The sequence below is a fragment of the Podarcis filfolensis genome (genome assembly GCF_964270895.1).
Source record: "Podarcis filfolensis genome assembly, chromosome: 9".
Taxonomy (NCBI): Eukaryota; Metazoa; Chordata; class Lepidosauria; order Squamata; family Lacertidae; genus Podarcis; species Podarcis filfolensis.
The window spans coordinates 25198559-25217836 of NC_139610.1; the positions used below are offsets into that span (position 1 = coordinate 25198559).

The 19278-nt window shown below is 40.6% G+C and overlaps 1 protein-coding gene across 1 annotated transcript in view; it reads left to right on the plus strand.

Moving 5' to 3' along the window:
- The window catches only part of USP46 (ubiquitin specific peptidase 46), a 33324-nt gene extending 22979 nt beyond the window's left edge, over positions 1-10345 (plus strand). Inside the window, exons 6-9 of the mRNA XM_083630719.1 lie at positions 2127-2210; positions 2576-2773; positions 3999-4077; positions 5504-10345. Of these exons, the coding sequence (XP_083486845.1) occupies positions 2127-2210; positions 2576-2773; positions 3999-4077; positions 5504-5605 (463 nt within the window). The 3' untranslated portion in view covers positions 5606-10345. The remainder of the gene's footprint in view (positions 1-2126; positions 2211-2575; positions 2774-3998; positions 4078-5503) is intronic.
- Positions 10346-19278: the final 8933 nt, after the last annotated feature.

The following is a 19278-nucleotide window of genomic DNA, read 5'->3' on the forward strand; positions in this document are numbered from 1 at the left end:
CCTGGGGAAAGTCATACGGGATGCATGGAGATCTGAATTTGGCCTCTGGATCTGAGGATCTCCACCCCTGGCTTAGCGGGTCATACATTCTGTTCTTGGTTGTCCCATTTTCGTGTGGGAATCTGGATGTAGAGAAGCACTGTCAGTACCATTTACACAGTTGTTTGTCTTCCTTATCCTGGAAACTCATCAAAGCCTAAGCATTTTCAGAAGAGTACATTTTCAGACTGGACTACTGTAATGCACTCTATGTGGGACTTCCCTTGTGCTTGGTTTGGAAAGTGCATGGCATCGTTTTATAACCTTTGCGAATGTTACTGGCATTTGTTTACTTCTTAAATTTCCCTCTTGTCCTTCTTCCCAAATGGGTGCTACAAAGCCAACACCAAAGTAGCAAAACGATATGAACGAAAATAAAACATTTGAAACATTTAAAATAATCCAAAATGTGTTTTTTTTTTAACCAATCATGATCATATAAAAAAAGTACAAGAGTCAAAAACCCTTAAAGCTAATAATTTCAAGGTTGCCAGGAACAGAATCATTCATCCATCAAATGCCTGGATAAACAGGAAGTGCCCTCCAGGTGTGCTTGCATCTTTTTTTGGAGACATGCTATGGCATAAATGACAACGATATGGATCTGTTATCTTCACTTCAATGTTATGGCCCCTTCTATTTTGAACGTGATGCATTCTGGTGGGCAAGATGTGTACTTTTTCCTGTTTCATGTGTTTTTATTACTGTTTTAAATTAAAATTAAAATTTACAAATTGCTTTGCAAGCTCAACTTTTCACCTCTACAGTGGTACCTCTAGTTCATACTTAATTCGTTCCGGAGTTTCATTCTTAACCTGAAACTGTTCTTAACTAGAGGCGTGCTTTTGCTAATGGGGCCTCTTGCTGCCGCCGGCACACAATTTCCATTCTCATCCTGGGGAAAAGTTCTCAACTCGAGGTAACTCTTCCAGGTTAGCGGAGTTTGTAACCAGAAGTGTTTGTAACCTGAGGCATTTGTAACTCGAGGTACCACTGTATTAAGATTTTGGACTCATTGTAGTTAACCCCTTGTAAGAGTACGAGCTCTTAACATAGAGTGACTTCAAAACATGTCTGCTCGCATGTGCAATGGAAATGAACCTTTAGCTGGCAGGTTTCCCAAGTGTATTTTGCCGTGTTTGAGAACAGAAACGGCATTGTTTGACCTTAATTGTATAAACAGTGTTGAGCAGGAAAGAGAAATAAGTAAACAGGAGCTATTTCAGAGGCAATAGCTCAATTAGTCTTGCTTCTCTTTAATACTACAGCAAACTCTCCTTCCTTTTAGTTATCGTTGAAAGAAAAAGCCCTTTTGTGTTTAAGCCTCCAAACATAGTTCTTTTCCTCTGGGCATCAGTGCTGGCATTAAAAGAGGAATTCATAAAATAACACAATAAATTATGTATCAATTATTTTTATTTCCACGAGTTGAAAAGGCCAGCTGGTTCTGTCAGTTTTACCTCTCTATTTTTTTTCTTAGAAAAGCATTTGCCCCATGAATAAACCAACACCTCCAGCATATTTCTGTCTAAGAATAGTTTATATGTCTAGCTTTTATCCAGAAATTAGAAGTTTTATTTTAGCTAGGACAAAATGAAGTAATCTGTCATCTGTTGAATGTAAAACAAGCATTTCTTATGCCTGTGAAAACCATGCTTCAATAAAATTTGAAGAGCAGAATGAGTGCCCATCTGTACTATACATTTAAAGCAGCACCACAGGACTTTAAAGAGGCCTTCTTTCCCTCAAAGAATTTTGGGAACTGTAGTGCGTTACAGGTTCTCAGAGGTGTTGGGAGATCCCTATTCCCCTCACAAAACTATAATTCCCAGAGTTCCCTGGAAAGAGGGATTTGAGAGTTAAACCACTCTGAGAATCATAGCTCAGTGAGAAGATTAGGGGGCCTCCTAACAGCTCTCAGCGCCCTTAACAGTTCCCAAGTAAGGCGATCTTGCAAGTATATTCTCTCTGACCACTGTGTTTGAGTTACAGTCAAACAACTGTACAATATTTTGCAACCAGCTCAGGGGGCATTTGGGAGGGGAAGTATGAAACTGTAAGCACTGTTCCCTCCGTTGATTTTTCAGAGACTTCAGCAACACAGAAACATTGTGCAGCGAACAAAAGTACTACTGTGAGACTTGCTGCAGCAAACAAGAGGCACAGAAAAGGTAAGCAAAGCACCTTGTGGCCTGGTCCCAGGGAGGCTAGTATAAATTTTAAAGCTGAAATAAAACAAATTCTTCCTGCTTTCAGTTCTGCAAAAAACAGTAACAGAGGTATGCCTATGTGGGAACACCGTATCAAGAATAGGGACCTGTTTATAAATAGAATGGGCACTTATTAATTTTACATTTTTATTATGGATATCATGGACTCCCTTTTGTGCATATTTAAAGTATTAGACTGTTGTTGTTTTGTTTTTAAAAATAGCTTTTATAACAAATAATTGCGGGTTGCTTTTTTCCCTTTGGAAGAAAAAACAAAACCTGCACAGGTTCTGTTCTTATCCAGCGATATTATTTTGACTTCATAGGATGAGGGTCAAAAAGCTGCCAATGATCCTTGCATTGCACCTGAAGAGATTTAAATACATGGAGCAGTTACATCGGTATACCAAGCTCTCTTACCGCGTGGTATTTCCTCTTGAGCTGCGTCTCTTCAACACATCCGGGGATGCTATCAACTTGGATCGCATGTATGACTTGGTGGCTGTAGTAGTGCATTGCGGCAGGTAAGCAGCATTCTCCTTCATTTATAAACTCTAACACGAACCCCAAAGATCCTATCCAGCAAATGATTTAAGTGCACTGGACAGCTCTGAACACCGTTGGGCATTTAATGTTCTCCCTTCAGCATTATTAGAGGGCACATATCATGACATCCCAGTGGAACAGAGATGGTGTCCATGTAATTCTGATGGGATTGTGTCCATTTGGCATGTTCTTCTATATTGTCTGCTGTATCGTGATACCCGAAGAGAGCTAATTCAACTGTTACTTAGGAAACTACCCAGCCACTCAGAGGAAACCTATGCTAAATACCTTCTTGCTGAATATCACCAGGCCTGTCTTAAAATTCTGTTTTATGGCAACGGGGATAAGACAGGCTGCAGTGACAGTGATGGTCGATGAATGAGTACTGATGTTAAACTCTGGAACATAGATTTTAACTGAAGGAGTGCTATTTTTAATGCAAATAAGTTTAAAGGGAATTTTTAATTTCATCTACTGCATCTGCCCCTTGGCGCTGATGCAGTGTGAGTTGCTGTTGTAAATTCTGCTGTCTGACTGTGGTCAGATTGATGCTTTAATGAAGCATCAATCTGACCACAGTCAAGATTGATGCTTCATTAAAGAAAATAAATCCTGTGCAGAAGAAGCAGTATAATTTCCTTTAGTCAGTGCTTTTTTTCTAAAAAAAGTGTTTAGCAGTACTCTCATTTTCCTACTCATTTTGAAATACTGCCCCTCAATGAGGCCAAACTTAGATTCACACCATGTTTAGGCATATGCGTACCCTCAGAAAAAAGCACTGCCTTTAGTATTCAGGAGTGCCTGTCAGTTTGGAAACAAAACAGGGCCTAAAAATAAGGGTTTCTGCACCCAAAAATGTGGTTTCTACACATTTGGGGTACTACCTAGGTATTCTGGTGTATATAAGCTTGTAAATTAAATTATTATTATTATTATTATTATTACTACTCAAATGGCATAACAAACACATATGAACTACCTTGATTGAAAGTCATAATGTTAAGGTATCAGTTGAAACAGAGATGGAAAATAAATTGGATTTGGGAGAAGATGAAATTCGCCTGTTCAAGCCTTAACATCTTCTAGACAATACCCGGGAGGGGAGAATTATAGTTGCAGGGAATGCAACTTTTATGTCTAGAAGGTTGACTCAGTTGTGTCCTTATTCTTTTTAAAAATTTAATGGTGTTTATTTTCTTTTAGTGGACCTAATCGTGGACATTATATTACCATTGTGAAAAGTCATGGCTTTTGGCTATTGTTTGATGATGACATTGTAGAGGTCAGTATACTTGTTCCTGGGATGTGGCTTATAGCTTGAAGGTTAGTCTCCCCCCCCCCCCTAAGAGCAAGCCCCCAATACTGGCAAACATAAAAACCAATGGGACTTATGCAAGGATCCTAATTTTTAATTACCCTCAGGTGTTCATTGCAGCCTAATCTACATATACAACAGAGCAAGATAGCAGAATGGATAGAATCCCCTCCGGGTGTAGATAGAGGATTCTGTTTTTAATTTTCTTCCTACTTAAAAAAACTCCCCATCAATAGAAAACCAGCACAGCAGCCCTGAGATAGAACCCTTTTCTCTGATATACTGTGGAAGGAATTCAATGTAGCACCTTGGCATTTGTTCCATTGACACAAGCTTTTTTTCCTTCCCAGATTGAATTATCCCCCCCACTCCTCCCTCCACACACTGTTCTGACGGGTTCTCCTGACCCCCACAAGCTAATTTTAGTTGCATATAGCATAATCAGCCCAAGATAAAATGGGAAAAAAAATACAAGTAGAATAATAACCAGTTACCTTCTTGATAAATGGAACATCATCACAAACAATGATTCTTCCTCGCCCTGCCCTCTGATGTTTCTTGAAGACCTTTTCATGCCAACAGGTCTACTCAGTTGTTTAAACTATTTCAAGTTGAGCCAGTCATTTGTATGATTATTTTATATTGTGATTATGGTATTTTATGTTTTGTTGCACCTGTGTATTTTGCTGTACACAAGCCTATTATTTTATATGGAGGGGTTGAATAAATAAATAAATAAAATCTCCCACAAAGGAGTAAAGGGCACGTCATAGATTTGAAAAATAAAAATGACGGTTGATACAGAAGGGCCCTGCTGTGACAGAATGCAAAATATATTTGAACCAAGTAGCTGTAACCTGAAGGCAGCTAGGATTACCTAGGCCTTTAGCTATCTGTACTTGGCTGGTTTATATTTGCATACCCAGTTGTATCACATAGCCTACCTGCTCATTGTCTTGGTAAAAGGATTAGAGGCGCTTGCTCACCAAAGAAATTGTAGTCAGTAATAAGTTGAACAAAAGGTCTATATGTGAAGATAGAGGGGGCTTGGATGGAATAAAGTTAATTGATGTTCTTTCTCAATTGGACAATGCAAAATAAATATGCCCCACAAAAAGTTTGTATTGCAAGTCACTCCAACCACAAACAGGAGAAAGATCTCAGCTGTCTGCAGCTATTGCAGTAACTTGCCAGCCTCTGTGCATTTTAAAGGTAAGTTTATCTCTAAGTGTTGCATAAATTGAGAGTTTGGAAGGAGCTGGACAACTATTTTGCCACCTTGTCTAAATTTCTAACAGAATTTTCCCTTGGGCAAAGCCTATTTGTTTTGATATTGTTACATCCGTTTCCTTAATTTTTCTCCGTTAACATTTTGATTGTTTTACCTTTGCAGAAAATAGATGCGCAGGCTATTGAAGAATTTTATGGTCTGACCTCTGATATATCTAAAAATTCAGAATCTGGATATATTTTATTTTATCAGTCAAGAGAGTGACTTGGGAAGACACTTGACTTTTTCCACCCCGAGAGGAGAAACTGACCAACACTGTTAACTGACTTCCATGTAGACTCATCCAATACAGTATGACAGTGATAAGCTCATGCCGAAATTGTGAACTAAGACTCTCCATCTTTGACTGGAAGATCTTTTTTTCTTTAGTCTGAATCTCATTAACTACTGCAAGAACAAATTTATACAGCTCGTGTTCATTTGCTGAATCCTGCTGAACTGAGGTATAATGTGGCATAGATGTTTGCACCACCACTAAGGACCATTTGTTCTCTGTTTCTAAAGAACCATTCCTTTAGGCTAGTGGTTTTCAGACCATGTTTTGAGGAACCTTGGGATTCCTGAGATGCCTGTCAGGGGTTCCTCAATGAGAAGATGCAATAGTAATGGTAGACACCCATCCCTTAATGGCAGCTTGCCTGCAGCTACCAATCTTCACCTGTAAAGGGCAGCTGTGGGGAGCTCTGGGCTGTGTCCTAAGAGGCACTCTCACCGTTCACACAGGACAGTAGTGAGCCCCAGGAAACCTAGCCAACACTCCAAATGAAATGTGCAGCCTAGAACACCCAACTCTTTTGCAAGAACTCTGGCAAATGCACAAGGGTTCCTAGGCAGAGCAATCAATGTGAAAAGTGTTCTCTTAAGTTGGAACGTTTGGGAAATTGCTGCTTTAGATACCTACTGAAATGTAACTCATATTCATGGATCCTCAATCTGGTTGGATTGTGGATTGTGTCACATGGTACTCTTTAACTAGAAAACTATTATCTCCCGATCCCCCTCAAGCTTTGGGTCATGAAACAATATCAAATTGGCAGCCACAAAACACAACGTTGCTCAGTCCCGTTTGAACCAAATTCCACCAGTCTTCCTGTTTATCATGTGACAGCACAGATCAGCCAAACTGCTCCTTTGGATTCCCACACTGTAAAAGGCTTTAGGAGATTTTGCACTGAAAAGAAAAGGGGGGGAAGTTGTTCTTCCATGTTACTTTCACTGTGTGATGAGTGATAGTATCCTTTTATCCCAAAGAAATACCACAAAATGTCCTTGCTTACCTGAGTTTGCACATGTCTATATGAGTATCATGCATGCAAGCAAGTATTGGTTGTACAATCCAATTAAGCAATAGTGACCATGATCCAAAGCTCCATAGGATTTTGGTGCAGAGCTCCGTGCAAAGAGGAGTTTCTCATTCTTCCTGGTGTTTGGGGATGCATCATGGGCACATAAGAGATCCTACACGCAGGTCAGAATCCCTGGATTTAAGTGAATATCCATCATATTACGCAGAGCTCTGGACTTGGACAGATGGCACCGATTGCACTGAGAGCCAAATTATGTGGCATTGCACAAAGATGTACTACATTTGTAGCCATATGTAATAAAAATCAGTTTTTAGGTTCCATCTGTTTGTCATGCTCTAGTGTGACAAACGCCGGAAACCTAAAGTAAATAGGACCTGGTCCAATTTCAGCTACTTCCATTAGAAAACTGGCCCAAATTGGCAAAGCTGTTGGGTAAAGTACAGAGCTGCTGATCCAAGAGAAAGTTTCCTGGGGGTGAAGGGCAGATTTTGCTCCCATCTCGAGGATATGCAGTGGTGGCCAAACATGCTCTCTGGCCCAAACACTGGGTTGCCAAAGTTGTGCTGAGTGAGACTCCCATTTGAGGAAATACGTGTCTCTGCATGCCACCAATAGAACCTGCAATATACAAATATCTTTGGCCCTTTTGCTCATCATATTTGCAGGCATTTTGCTTGTTGTGTAATAATGAAGAGCATTTGGCCCTGCAGGAATTAACAGCATCAACAGCCATGAGCCATTTACTAGCATGAATTTGTGTTTCAAGACTATATGAATGTTTTGAGGTGTTCCCTGTTAGTTATGATAAATGCACTCTAGCTATTCAATAGCTGTTTAAAAATATTATTGCATAAGTCATGTTTAAATGCAAATATCAGAAGAGGAATGGGAATAATTTCTACTTTGCTGAATTAATGGATCTAAAATTGCAGAGTTGGATTGTCTTGACACTTGTAAGGTGCAGTGCATGGTCTTCGATCAAAATAAAAGGCAAATAAATATCCTGCAAGATATTCACGTTTGCAATACAAGAAACGAATAGGAATACAATAAATGAATTGTGCAAAAGCTACTTCATGCTGACATATACCCTGGATTTGTGCAGATCTGAGTATGACTTCAAGTGAGAAAATTCCAGAAGAGATATACATCATTTTTTCTATTTTTTAAAAAATATGCATGTATTTATTAGGAAAGAGCCCCTTTTAGTACTTTCTGAATAGAGATCTAATTACAGTTTTACTGCTGTGCTGCTTATTTTGCCATAATTCAACACTGTTGGAACTTGCATCTTGGTTTTCCATCTGGGAATGAAAATCTTTCTTGTGCGCATGTGTTATGTACCTTTGTTACATTGTGGTGATCTTACAGTATTAGTGAGAACACCGTTTACTGTGCATTTGGGACAGGAAACAGTGCATTTAGAACTACTTTGTAGCACCTTACACGAGCATAATTGGATATTCTTTAAAGTGCCATAAATTGTTTTATCTTTGCGGTGATCTAACAGAGTAGAGAGAGAGTCTTGCTTGCATGAATATTCCATTTATTCAACAGGGCTGTGGATACTCTGTGTACATAAACAGACACCTATACATAGATTAATAAAGCCTGTGTGTATTCCTGACCAGTTGAAGTCCTGCTCAGACCCAATTTTGACAAATTAAATTTTATAGCAGGCATTCCCCACATCTTTTCCAAACATGTCAGTGGCAACAAAGATTAGAAATATATATATTTAAAAACAATTTGAAGAATTCTGACTTCTCAACAAGATGCCAAATTCCACCCTTGCACAGTGCCGTCAAATGTATAAAAATATACATAGTCCTGAATATAGCATAAGAAGAATCATTCCTGATCAGACCAAAGGTCAATCAGTTTCAAACAGTAGCCAACCAAATGTCCCTGGCTAGTTACAAAGGCAATAGCCCTTGCTTGCTTGTCCCCAATATCTGATACTCAGTAATATATTCTGAAAAAGAGTTAATTATAGCTAATGTCCTTCGATTCACCTAGGCCTCATGGATTTGTTGAATCCTTAAATATATATATCAATTTGAGTGATTAACTCTGTTCCTTTTCATTTTCCCATGATTCAATGTCTATGTACCTATTTATGTTCTGCTAAACATCGAGAAACCATTGACCCAATAATACCAGTGATATTAATTATCTAGAGCTCAGTATTTCAGGAAGGCAAAATGTACACCTTTTGTGTTCAGTGCAAGAACACAATATAAATACATTGAAGGTCCCTTTATGCAGAATGGTTGAGGGCTATTTAAATGGAATAACTGATGCTATTGAGTTACTGTGAACAAATACGTTAGTCTGCAGGTTCCTGACTGGGCTACTTGCTGAAGCAAAGGATGGAAGTGTTGGGTTTATATCAAGAAGACCTCAAATTGTGCCTGCCGTCTTTGTCACTGCACACACACACATGCATCACTTGATTCCTCAGTGGTTTATTTCTGACAGCTTCATATGTCGACCGGCTCAGACCTGTTTCAGATGTAATGGGAAACCCTCGTCTTTTGTTGTTCCAAGGAGGAGATTGTGGACGCATTTACTTCTGTTTTAAAACAAAACACAGATTCCCATTATGCAGAAACTATGGTTTGTTTAAACTACAGTTAGGAAATAAACCAGGATTAGAAACCACAGTTTCCTCCCAGCTTTCATTTTGTTTTTGGAACTTATTGGAGTTTAAACAAATCAGAGTTCCCCAAGTTTCTACATAATGGGGGACTGTGGTTTGTTTAAAACTAATATTATGGCCACAAAAGAAGCAAAACAGGAGGAGTGTGTGAGCCCAAGGCTTATCATACTTCATTCACCTAGCTGGACATCATCTGAGAAGCATTGCACTTTAGGCAATGATGTGAAAGTTGTGTCTGGCTTTTGATCTGTACATTCACATCTGTGAGGCATCATTTGATCAAGTGATTAACAGGCATGTGTACAGCAGCCCACAGCATGTAGATCTTGCCTCAGAATACAGAATATAGAAACTATTCCTTGTGTTGGGACTGGAACAATGCTAGCTTGTCTCATCAATAGCTGGAATCAATGGGGCTCTTTCCATTAAAGCCCATTTACATCAAAAGACAACTGTCCTATTGACTCCCATGGGGTTAGGATATGGTCCTTTTGTGAATGAAATCCTTTACTTGCTTTGCTATATTGCACAGCATTTCTCTCAAGGTGTGACCATCACTTTTCTGACAAGCTAGGCTGCTCTGGTTGTGGTGAATAAATGCACTTTCTAGTTCAGTGTTAATCAGTGTAATACAGATGTTTTGTACATTGCAAAGGTTGCTGCCAAACATTTTAAGGATATATGTTAAACCTCTTTTTAAAAATAAATAAAAAGAAGCTAGTGTTAATGTATAACTGGAATGTTTGGAGCTGATGTTTGTATGGACAGAATTTTTGCATTACTGGTGAATATTTTTTTAAAAGACAACTTGGGGGTTAGGGTATATCTGTGTTTTACATTAACTACAATATTCTTTTTGTGGCAGGTAATAAAGCCAGAAGATGGAAATAATATTTAAATATAATATACAGTTCAACATGTTTTTCCTTGCTGTATCTCATGATTTGAGTTGGATAATAAATACAGATAATTATACTGGGGTTTTTTAAATGGTAAAATTACTATGCTAGGTTACCCTTTTCTAGTTTTCTTACAAAATCAGGCATAACACAGTCAAAACTGCCAGTGCAGTCGGTAGTGAGATAGATGAACCAATGGTCTGCTTAGTATAAGGCACTGTCCCATGTAAGCCTGTATGTGTGTTTATGAATGCACAGCCAGCCCCCTACTCTCTCTCTCCCTCCCCCGCCCCTCTCTCTCCCCCTCCTAAACAGCTGAAAGATGCTATTCAACATCTCTAGCCAAGGCTACGCATATGCAGCCCTGACCAGTGGATCAGGCTGCAAATCATTCATGCAGCGTTTGTTCTCAGGTAGGATTCCTCCTGCAGCCAGGCTTATCACAGAAGTCAGTTTCTGTGTGAATATAGCAGGCATGCACATAGCCTGGGGCAGGGGGCAGTCCTCCCCATCAATCAAATAAATAAAAATGCTTAACCAACTGACCGATCGCATCCCAGATCGCTTGGTTCTGGGTCCCCGGCGTAAATCTGGTTACACCCATGCTAGCAGGATTAAGGCAAATTACTTCAAGCCCTAAAGATGTTAAGGAGAGACTTAATAATAATAATAATAATAATAATAATTTATTATTTATACCCCGCCCATCTGGCTGGGCCTCCCCAGCCACTCTGGGCAGCTTCCATAAAAACCAAAAATACAGTAAAATATCACACGTTAAAAACTTCCCTGAACAGGGCTGCCTTAAGATGTCTTCTGAATGTCAGGTAGTTGTTTATTGCTTTGACATCTGCTGGAAGGGCGTTCCACAGGGCGGGCGCCACTACCGAGAAGGCCCTCTGCCTGGTTCCCTGTAGCTTTGCTTCTCGCAATGAGGGAACCGCCAGAAGGCCCTCGGCGCTGGACCTCAGTGTCCGGGCAGAATGATGGGGGTGGAGACGCTCCTTCAGGTATACTTAAATATGTATACCTCTCACCAGTCTAGTACATATCTAGACTGTCTAGTACAGAAATCAGCTGAATGCACAACGATCCCAAGCATCCTGTCTTAAGCGCGAAAATTCAGAAATAAGTCCCACATGTCTTCAGCGGGACAAAGGTTGAGTAAATGCACATTTGCTGAGAAGTCAGTGCCATTTTCCTCACTCCTTCACAATTTGTGCAAAACACATCTTCACGCCCTGCTGGGAAACAACATTCAATCTGCTTCATCTGTCCATATCAATGGTTGACTACTGGAGCTGTGAGTGTGTCTCTCATCCCAAAGGAGAGTAATTTACACATGTGCAAAGGCATGTTTTACTAAGAACCTGACTAGCAATGGGTCTGTGGATGCCTGTCAGACATGTGTCTTGTTTATCTTCAGGAGGGCAGTTCCCCCCACCCCCCACTTTAGGTGGCCAATATATACATTTATTTTCTGCTCTGCATATTCATCCATAATTTGAAGTTGACCCTCACATCCTTCCCCCCCCCTATCGTTCTTTGGGGCTAGCAACTGTGCTGTACTTCAGGATTTTGATAATGAGTATGGTGGTGCTGTGGGTTAAACCACAGAGCCTAGGACTTGCTGATCAGAAAGCCGGTGGTTCAAATCCCCACGACGGGGTGAGCTCCCGTTGCTGCCAACCTAGCAGTTTGAAAGCATGTCATAGTGCAAGTAGATAAATAGGTACCGCTCTGGTGGGAAGGTAAACGGTGTTTCCGTGCACTGCTCTGGTTTGCCAGAAGCGGCTTAGTCATGCTGGCCACATGACCCAGAAGCTGTACACCGGCTCCCTGGGCCAATAAAGCGAGATGAGAGCTGCAACTGCAGTCGGCTACGACTGGACCTAATGGTCAGGGGTCCCTTTACCTTTACCTGCTGGTTATACTCTGCCACATTCTGTGTTGCAGGTGCAGTACTTGGAATCACCTAGTTCAGTTTAATGAAGTTAATAAATCTCTGAACTACACCTGAAAGTAATTGCTGGGTGAATGTGAATTACATTAATTTGGCGGCAGCACTTGGTTACGATTTCTAGTGCATTCTCTTATGTCTGTTTTTTGCTCTTTTGATCCTTTAAGCTTAAAGAAAATAATTGTTGGGGACAGTACATTAAACAAGCCACATACTTCTCTCTGTGTGTGTTGATGTTTTCTTAGTCATCTTAGCTATAGTTTATGCTTCAGCACCACAGCTTGTAACATTCTGAATGCTGAAAACACTTCGCCAAGAATCATTCAGGTGAACTGTGAATTGAACATAAACTGAACTAGTTCATTTTGCAAAGGGGTGGACATTGAGGTGACAACTTCAACAAAATATGGGGGAAGGCAGGTAAGCCCTTTCCCATGTAATCAATCACAAGATGTAGCGCACATTTGAATGGCAATGCCCATCAACTTTTGGGCCCCCCAACCTCCTCAAATATTTTAGGGGGGGCCATATGAACCTCAGACTCTAGAAGTTGGCTCCTATGATGGACATGATCTGGAATTAGTTCCTTTGTGGACATGTTGAGCTTGAATGAGATGGAGTTCCTATTTTAAATGAACTTTCCAAGCTCTTCACAGAGGGTAAATCAAAATATGTTTCCATAGAGCCTGAAGATGTCTCTCTACTCAGAGCTGTGACCTATAACATAGGGGCATAGACTCCCACACAAACTAAACAGGCTAAGGGGTAACCTACCCATTTCTGAAATTCATTAAGGAGCTACCACGACCACCTTGTTTGCTCCCAAGCTTGGAAGCAATAGTGGATGGAATTTGAAAGCAAGCAGCATTTGTTGCTACTGCTGTTGAATAGCATTGAAGAACTCTGACCAAGACTTTGTACACCAGCCTATTATGAAAATCCAGGGCTGGCCAGAAGAATAAGCTTATGTCCAATGCTTTTAATGTTGACATTTGCAAATAAAATGAGCACTTGTATTGCAACCTAGAGTCCCATACAGTCTGTGAAATGTAGCATGTGGAACTCCTGCGCATGTGAAATCTGCGCATGTGCTTTTCTGCATTCTGCATTTCCCCCTCCATTGAAGTGAACATGGAAGCCCTAGCAGGCGAGGGAGCTGTTTTTGTGTGTGTTGTATGCACTGGAGTCCACAAGAGATAGTTGGAGCAGAGCGTAAGAGTCTTCTATTCATACGTTCAAATAAGAGCGTGGAAAATTAAGGCTGATGACATTCTTGACCATTCCTGTCCTCGTGTTCTTTTGTTTCACATCTATGGGAAAAACGGGAATATTTTGCCAGTTGAATATCTGAATCAATTTTTATACACAGCACTTTCAAGTGTTTCAGTAGCAATGTTCTCAAAATTCCATAGCAGCCTATTTTAAATGCACATTGTCTGACCTTGCCAGAAAAGATATCCATCAGTAAGAAACTAAATTTGAACAAAATGGAAACTGGCAGCCTTCTCATCATGTCAACCAAATTGGTTAAAAAGGCCTTCTGCAAGATGTTCTAGCAATATCAGGAAAAGAGAAAGTGGAAAATGGCCTTATAATCTGTTCACCTGAAATGATTTGCAAATCTACTACCAAATAGGAAGCCTTTGTCACAATTTAACAGATACTTGTTACTACATCAGCAGCTCAGTGAGGGACAAAATGCCAGTTGGGAGCTCCCTGGAAGGATGAATTAGCAGTTTGAGGGGCAATTTTTGTCAGGACTGTGACAAGAAAAGGGGGGAAGGATTAATCCTGAGCTTTATCAGCCTAGACATGCACACACACACACACACAGAGAGAGAGAGAGCTACTATTTTAAAAATTTAAGAAGCCAGGCATGTTAAATGCAGTCACATATTTAATGTATCATCCATTTTGGTCCTTGTTAATGTTTCCCATCTTTCTATGACGGTGTGTTTATGGGCAAGAGATCTTGGGTGGATCTACACACAGGGGAAAAAATGCTATAAAGAAGTCAGAAATTAAATCATTACAAAAAGAAAAAAAGAAAAAAAATGCTATGGGAAATTGCAAAGAAATTTGTTTTCCTCCCCAGCACCACCTAGTATTGTGTGTTTATAACATATACAAAATGCTGTTTTTTGCCTAATGTAGCTGATTCCTTGATTTGATTCAGTTGGGATTTAAAGGTGAACCTAGGTAATTCACACTTTCTGAAACAATACGCAGACTAAAACTCAACCATGCTTTGAACTGTAAATTTTGTGATGTAGTTCTCCAGCCAAATAATGCATGCAGAAAAATGCACGTAGTAGTGAAATTAACAAACCAAAATGTGTTACATTAGGGGAGATCGCTTTGCAAAAAAAGAAAAGTGTGCATTAGGAAAAATTGCATTCAAGGAGGTATATGTTAGGATAAATCCGTACCAAAATGCTGATGAATTTTCACGAAGACCTTTTTGTTTGTTTGTTTTAAATCAGTTGTGAAAATGTGAAGAAATCAACTTAATATTGGGAAAACGAGAAACACAGAGAAGTTGAAATTGGCAGAATCACCCATCATTAATTGTGGATAATCTCTTTCCTCTTTAGACTCAAGCTGTGTAGCCAAGTTTCCGTAGCTACTGTTAACCAGTATTGGTCTATTGATCTATTGGTATTGATGGGGCTCTTAAACATAACTGACTGGACATCTGCAGTGCTTAGGAATGGTTTTGTTTACTGGAATGGAAGTAAAGAGTGTTATGTTCTTCTCTCTAAGGTTCAAGAGCAACTCAACAAATAGCAGAACAGCTGAAATCTACATGCGGAGACAGGTTCTTTCTGCATATAGCTCTATTTTACCAGCCATGCAAATGCTACCTGTGACTTGTGTGCGTGCGTGCGTTTACCTGTTTGGGTTCAGTGTGGTGTGGTAGAGTCTACATTTTGCAGTTGATGGCGCGAACCAAGTGTAGCACTCTAAACAGGGGAGCACAAGTCTCCCAATAGTCAGTCCTGCAAGAATACAAGAAAATCAACATGATGGTGAGGCAAATAACCCCCTGAAATAGATACCGGTAATATAGGCAGCCAACCATCTGGCGCTCTCTGCTTGAGTGCTAATGTGGATAACAATGTCACTCTTGCTATGGAGAGTGGGCCTCAGTCAACTGTTGAATGTCTTCAGCAACACACTTTTGAGGATGGATGTATTTGTGAAAAGCGGCCTTGGTGGTGGGCAGGATAGAAAAGTACCTGAAGGCTTGCAACTGCTGAGGCAACATTTCAAGTTTTTTTTTTACACAATAGAAAAACGAGGCAGTTGATTAGCAAGACAATTGCTGAGGGAACATAAGAACAAGTTTGGCAAATAAAATAATGTATAGGTTCACTTATACACAAACTGAAATTGTCCTTCTCACTTCAATGGTACCTCGGGTTACATATGCTTCAGGTTACAGACGCTTCAGGTTACAGACTCCGCTAACCCAGAAATAGTACCTCGGGTTAAGAACTTTGCTTCAGGATGAGAACAGAAATCGTGCTCTGGCGGCGTGGCGGCAGCAGGAGGCCCTACTAGCTAAAGTGGTGCTTCAGGTTAAGAACAGCTTCAGGTTAAGAACGGACCTCTGGAATGAATTAAGTACTTAACCCGAGGTGCCACTGTAGGTCTAAAATTGCTGTGACTACTGTTGGTCATACAGTGCCTGAACTTTCAGCTCTTTGAAGGAAGAGTGAGGTGTATTTAATAAAATAATAATAAAATATGTGCCACATTTAAGCCAACAGTGGGCTTAGAGCTGGTCCTCGGACATTTTGTTTTAAACATATGTTTGTTTCTATTCAACTCGTATCTTATTTTTCAATCAGTTCTATAACCCATTATGTTGTGTTGGCTTTATTGATAGAACCAGTTCAATCCTGGCTCCTTTCAAGTTTCCCTTCATTCACAAAAACATCCATGTAGATTCCTAAAGCCATATTATCATGCCCCCATCTTTTCCAAAGCACTGCCTTTTAGCTTTACTAAAGGCGACTTATTTCCATTTTGAGACACACACATTCCAGAGGTATCATGAAGCGGCACTTGTTTTGGCTTTTAAAAAGTTATTCCCAATTTTGTTAACACATGCCACAGCTCATGAGTCTTCTGGATAAGAAAGTTCCTGACAGTATCCTTGGTGACAGTTGCTATAGCATTTGTCAGAATTTCAGTTCTGCTCATTCTTCAAAAGCCTATGTTTGGACATCTCTGTGGGAGGCTTGTAGTTCTACTAACATCAGGCTTTATAGACTTTATTGCTCTGCTCCCGCTAGGGAATAATCTGTTATTACTATCTTCTCCACCTGGAGCATATCTCAGATATTTCTGGCAAAACCACCTTTCATTCTTGCTTTATATCTTCTCTATATCTGTTGCTGCACATTTCCCCTCTTTTCCTATTCCCAAACCAACATTGTTGTCCTAATCCTCAGACTTTTATATAATTCTCTTCCTTTATCCATTTTCTTGTTTCTTTTGGGGGGTATGATCACATTAAACCTGACATGCAACCATAAGAAACTCTCAGGAAACATTTAACACATTGTACACAGGAAACCCAACTGTGCCACTGAATTTACAATCAAATGGGAAGCTGCAGCCAAATCAGATCACAAGAACACCATGTTTGAAAACTTATTTTCTTACATTTTCACTTTACACTTCAGGGACATACTTAGAACTTCTTAGGTGTATATCTTAAAAAAACACAGCACAAGGTTCGACTTACCATGTCATCCAAATCTGGGCTCTTGGTTTAGCTCTTCCAGATAAAACACAAGCTGTAAACTATAGGACAAACCTTCGTAATGGCTGGTAGTTTGTTAGGAGAACATTAAAGCATGTGCCCAGGTGCAAACCATGGCTTAACTCAGCAAAACAACCAGGGAGGAAAATAGCCTCCTCTCCAGGTGCAACAAAATCTGCCCCCTGCCCTAACGCCATTGCTGTATTTAGTCCCCAAACACCCTCCAAAAAACCTACAAAAGGTAGATGGGCCTACCTTTGGCCACAACCACATCTCACACAAACTCTCAAGAGTTCTCTCCAAAGGGGGAGAGAATTATTTCATAGGCAATGAGAATGAAAGGGGAAGAGCCCTTTAGATTTCTGGAACTGCTATGCAGAAGAGGGGTATCTCGTTCCATTTTGTCGCATGAGACGAAACGGGAATGTGCTGCCCTGTGCTTCCTCTAGTGTGCCCCCCACCCACCACTTCCACTGCTGATGGAATGCCCCCCTCACCAAATATGGTGAGAGATGGGGCATTCCACAAGGCATTGGCACTCATCTTCTCTGCCTCAGGGGTGGGGAAGATGAACGGCAATGCCACACGCTGGAATGCCTCCCTCTCGCTGGTGAGATGTGGGCATTCCAAGTGGTGGAAGTGCTCAGGCAGATAATAATAATAATTTTATTATTTATACCCCGCCCATCTGGCTGGGTTTCCCCAGCCACTCTGGGGGGCTACCAACTAAAACCAGAATAAAACTTCAAACATTAAAACTTCCCTAAACAGGGCTGCCTTCAGATGTTTTCTAAAAGTCAGGTAGTTGTTTATTTCCTTGACATCTGATAGGAGGTCAGGGTGGACGCCATTACTGAGTAGGCCGTCTGCCTGGTTCCCTGTAATCTCACTTCTCGCAGTGAGGGAACCACCAGAAGGCCCTCGGAGCTGGACCTCAGCGTCCGGGCAGAATGATGGGGGTGGAGACGCTCCTTCAGTTATACTGGGCTGAGGCGGTTTAGGGCTTTAAAGGTCAGCACCAACACTTTGAATTGTGCTTGGAAACAAACTGGGAGCCAATGTAGGTCTTTCAGGACCAGTGTTATATGGTCTTGGCAGCCACTCCCAGTCACCAGTCTAGCTGCCGCCTCTAGCACTTCCACCACCTGAGGAGGGTACTTTGCTCCACCTCATTAATTGGCCAGCTCTGCTCCAGAGCAATATGAAACCTGTTTCACCCACTTCAGGAAAATCTTATCTCCAACCAGGTTCGATATTTTGATTGATAACTTCCTCTTTGGAAAGGTTAGAGGCTGACGTTTTTTAAAAAAGGAAGAAAGGAAACTCACACACTGTGACCCCTTGCAGGCACGGGCCCTGGTGGAATTGCCCCAACTGCCCTGTGGATTATCGGTCCTTGGGGGTCAGCATGCAAAGCAAATAATCAAAGGATATTTCAAACTTGCCACCTATGTTTGTGGCTTGGTTCTGCTCATTTGCAGATATTGTAGCTTATTAGTCAAAACTATTTTATTAAGACAGAAGATTTAAAAAACAAAACCCAGCTTGTCTTTGTCTAAGAGAACACCCTCTAGACTGAGTACCCAGGTATATTTTTCAGTATAAGCTGTCTTCCTGCTTTTTCATAAGTAGGTAAAAGAAGAGCCCTGTTGGATCAGACTGATACTTGTGGTGGCCAACGAGATGCCTATGGGAAGCCTGCTGACAGGATATGAGGGCATTGGCATTGCATAGCAGGTTAGCGTTACCAAGAAAGAAGGTTCACTTCCAAGATGAAATGGATATTGACAGTGGCCTGAATTCCAGCTGAGGACTTGGTGGTTCATTCGTGTATTTGTACATGTTGGGCAGTGGGAATTAGGCAGGAGGGTACAGTAATTTATTTATTTAATTTTTATTTATTAAAGTTCTATACCCACAGATCTCAGGAATAACTCTGTGCCTCCCTTTTGTTCAAAACTGCTACAAAAGTATCCTAAAAATCAACTCTCCCAAAAATGAGGTGAAAAAGATCTGTGTTTATTCAAAGAATGTACGTACCTGCATTTTTTAAAAAAATACTTGAATTTGTTGCCTTTATGCTAGAGGAAGACATTTCCGATTCCTGGTGTGAAAATGACAGCATTGGTGCGAGCCTCGCCAACAAATTCAGCAACAGATTACATTTTTCATGTGTCTCTACCGATGATAACAATGGTTGCCAAAACAAAGCAAAGGGAGTATTTTAGCAATTCTGCCACTCTGTACCACATCTGTTTAGCTTAATATGGGCAAA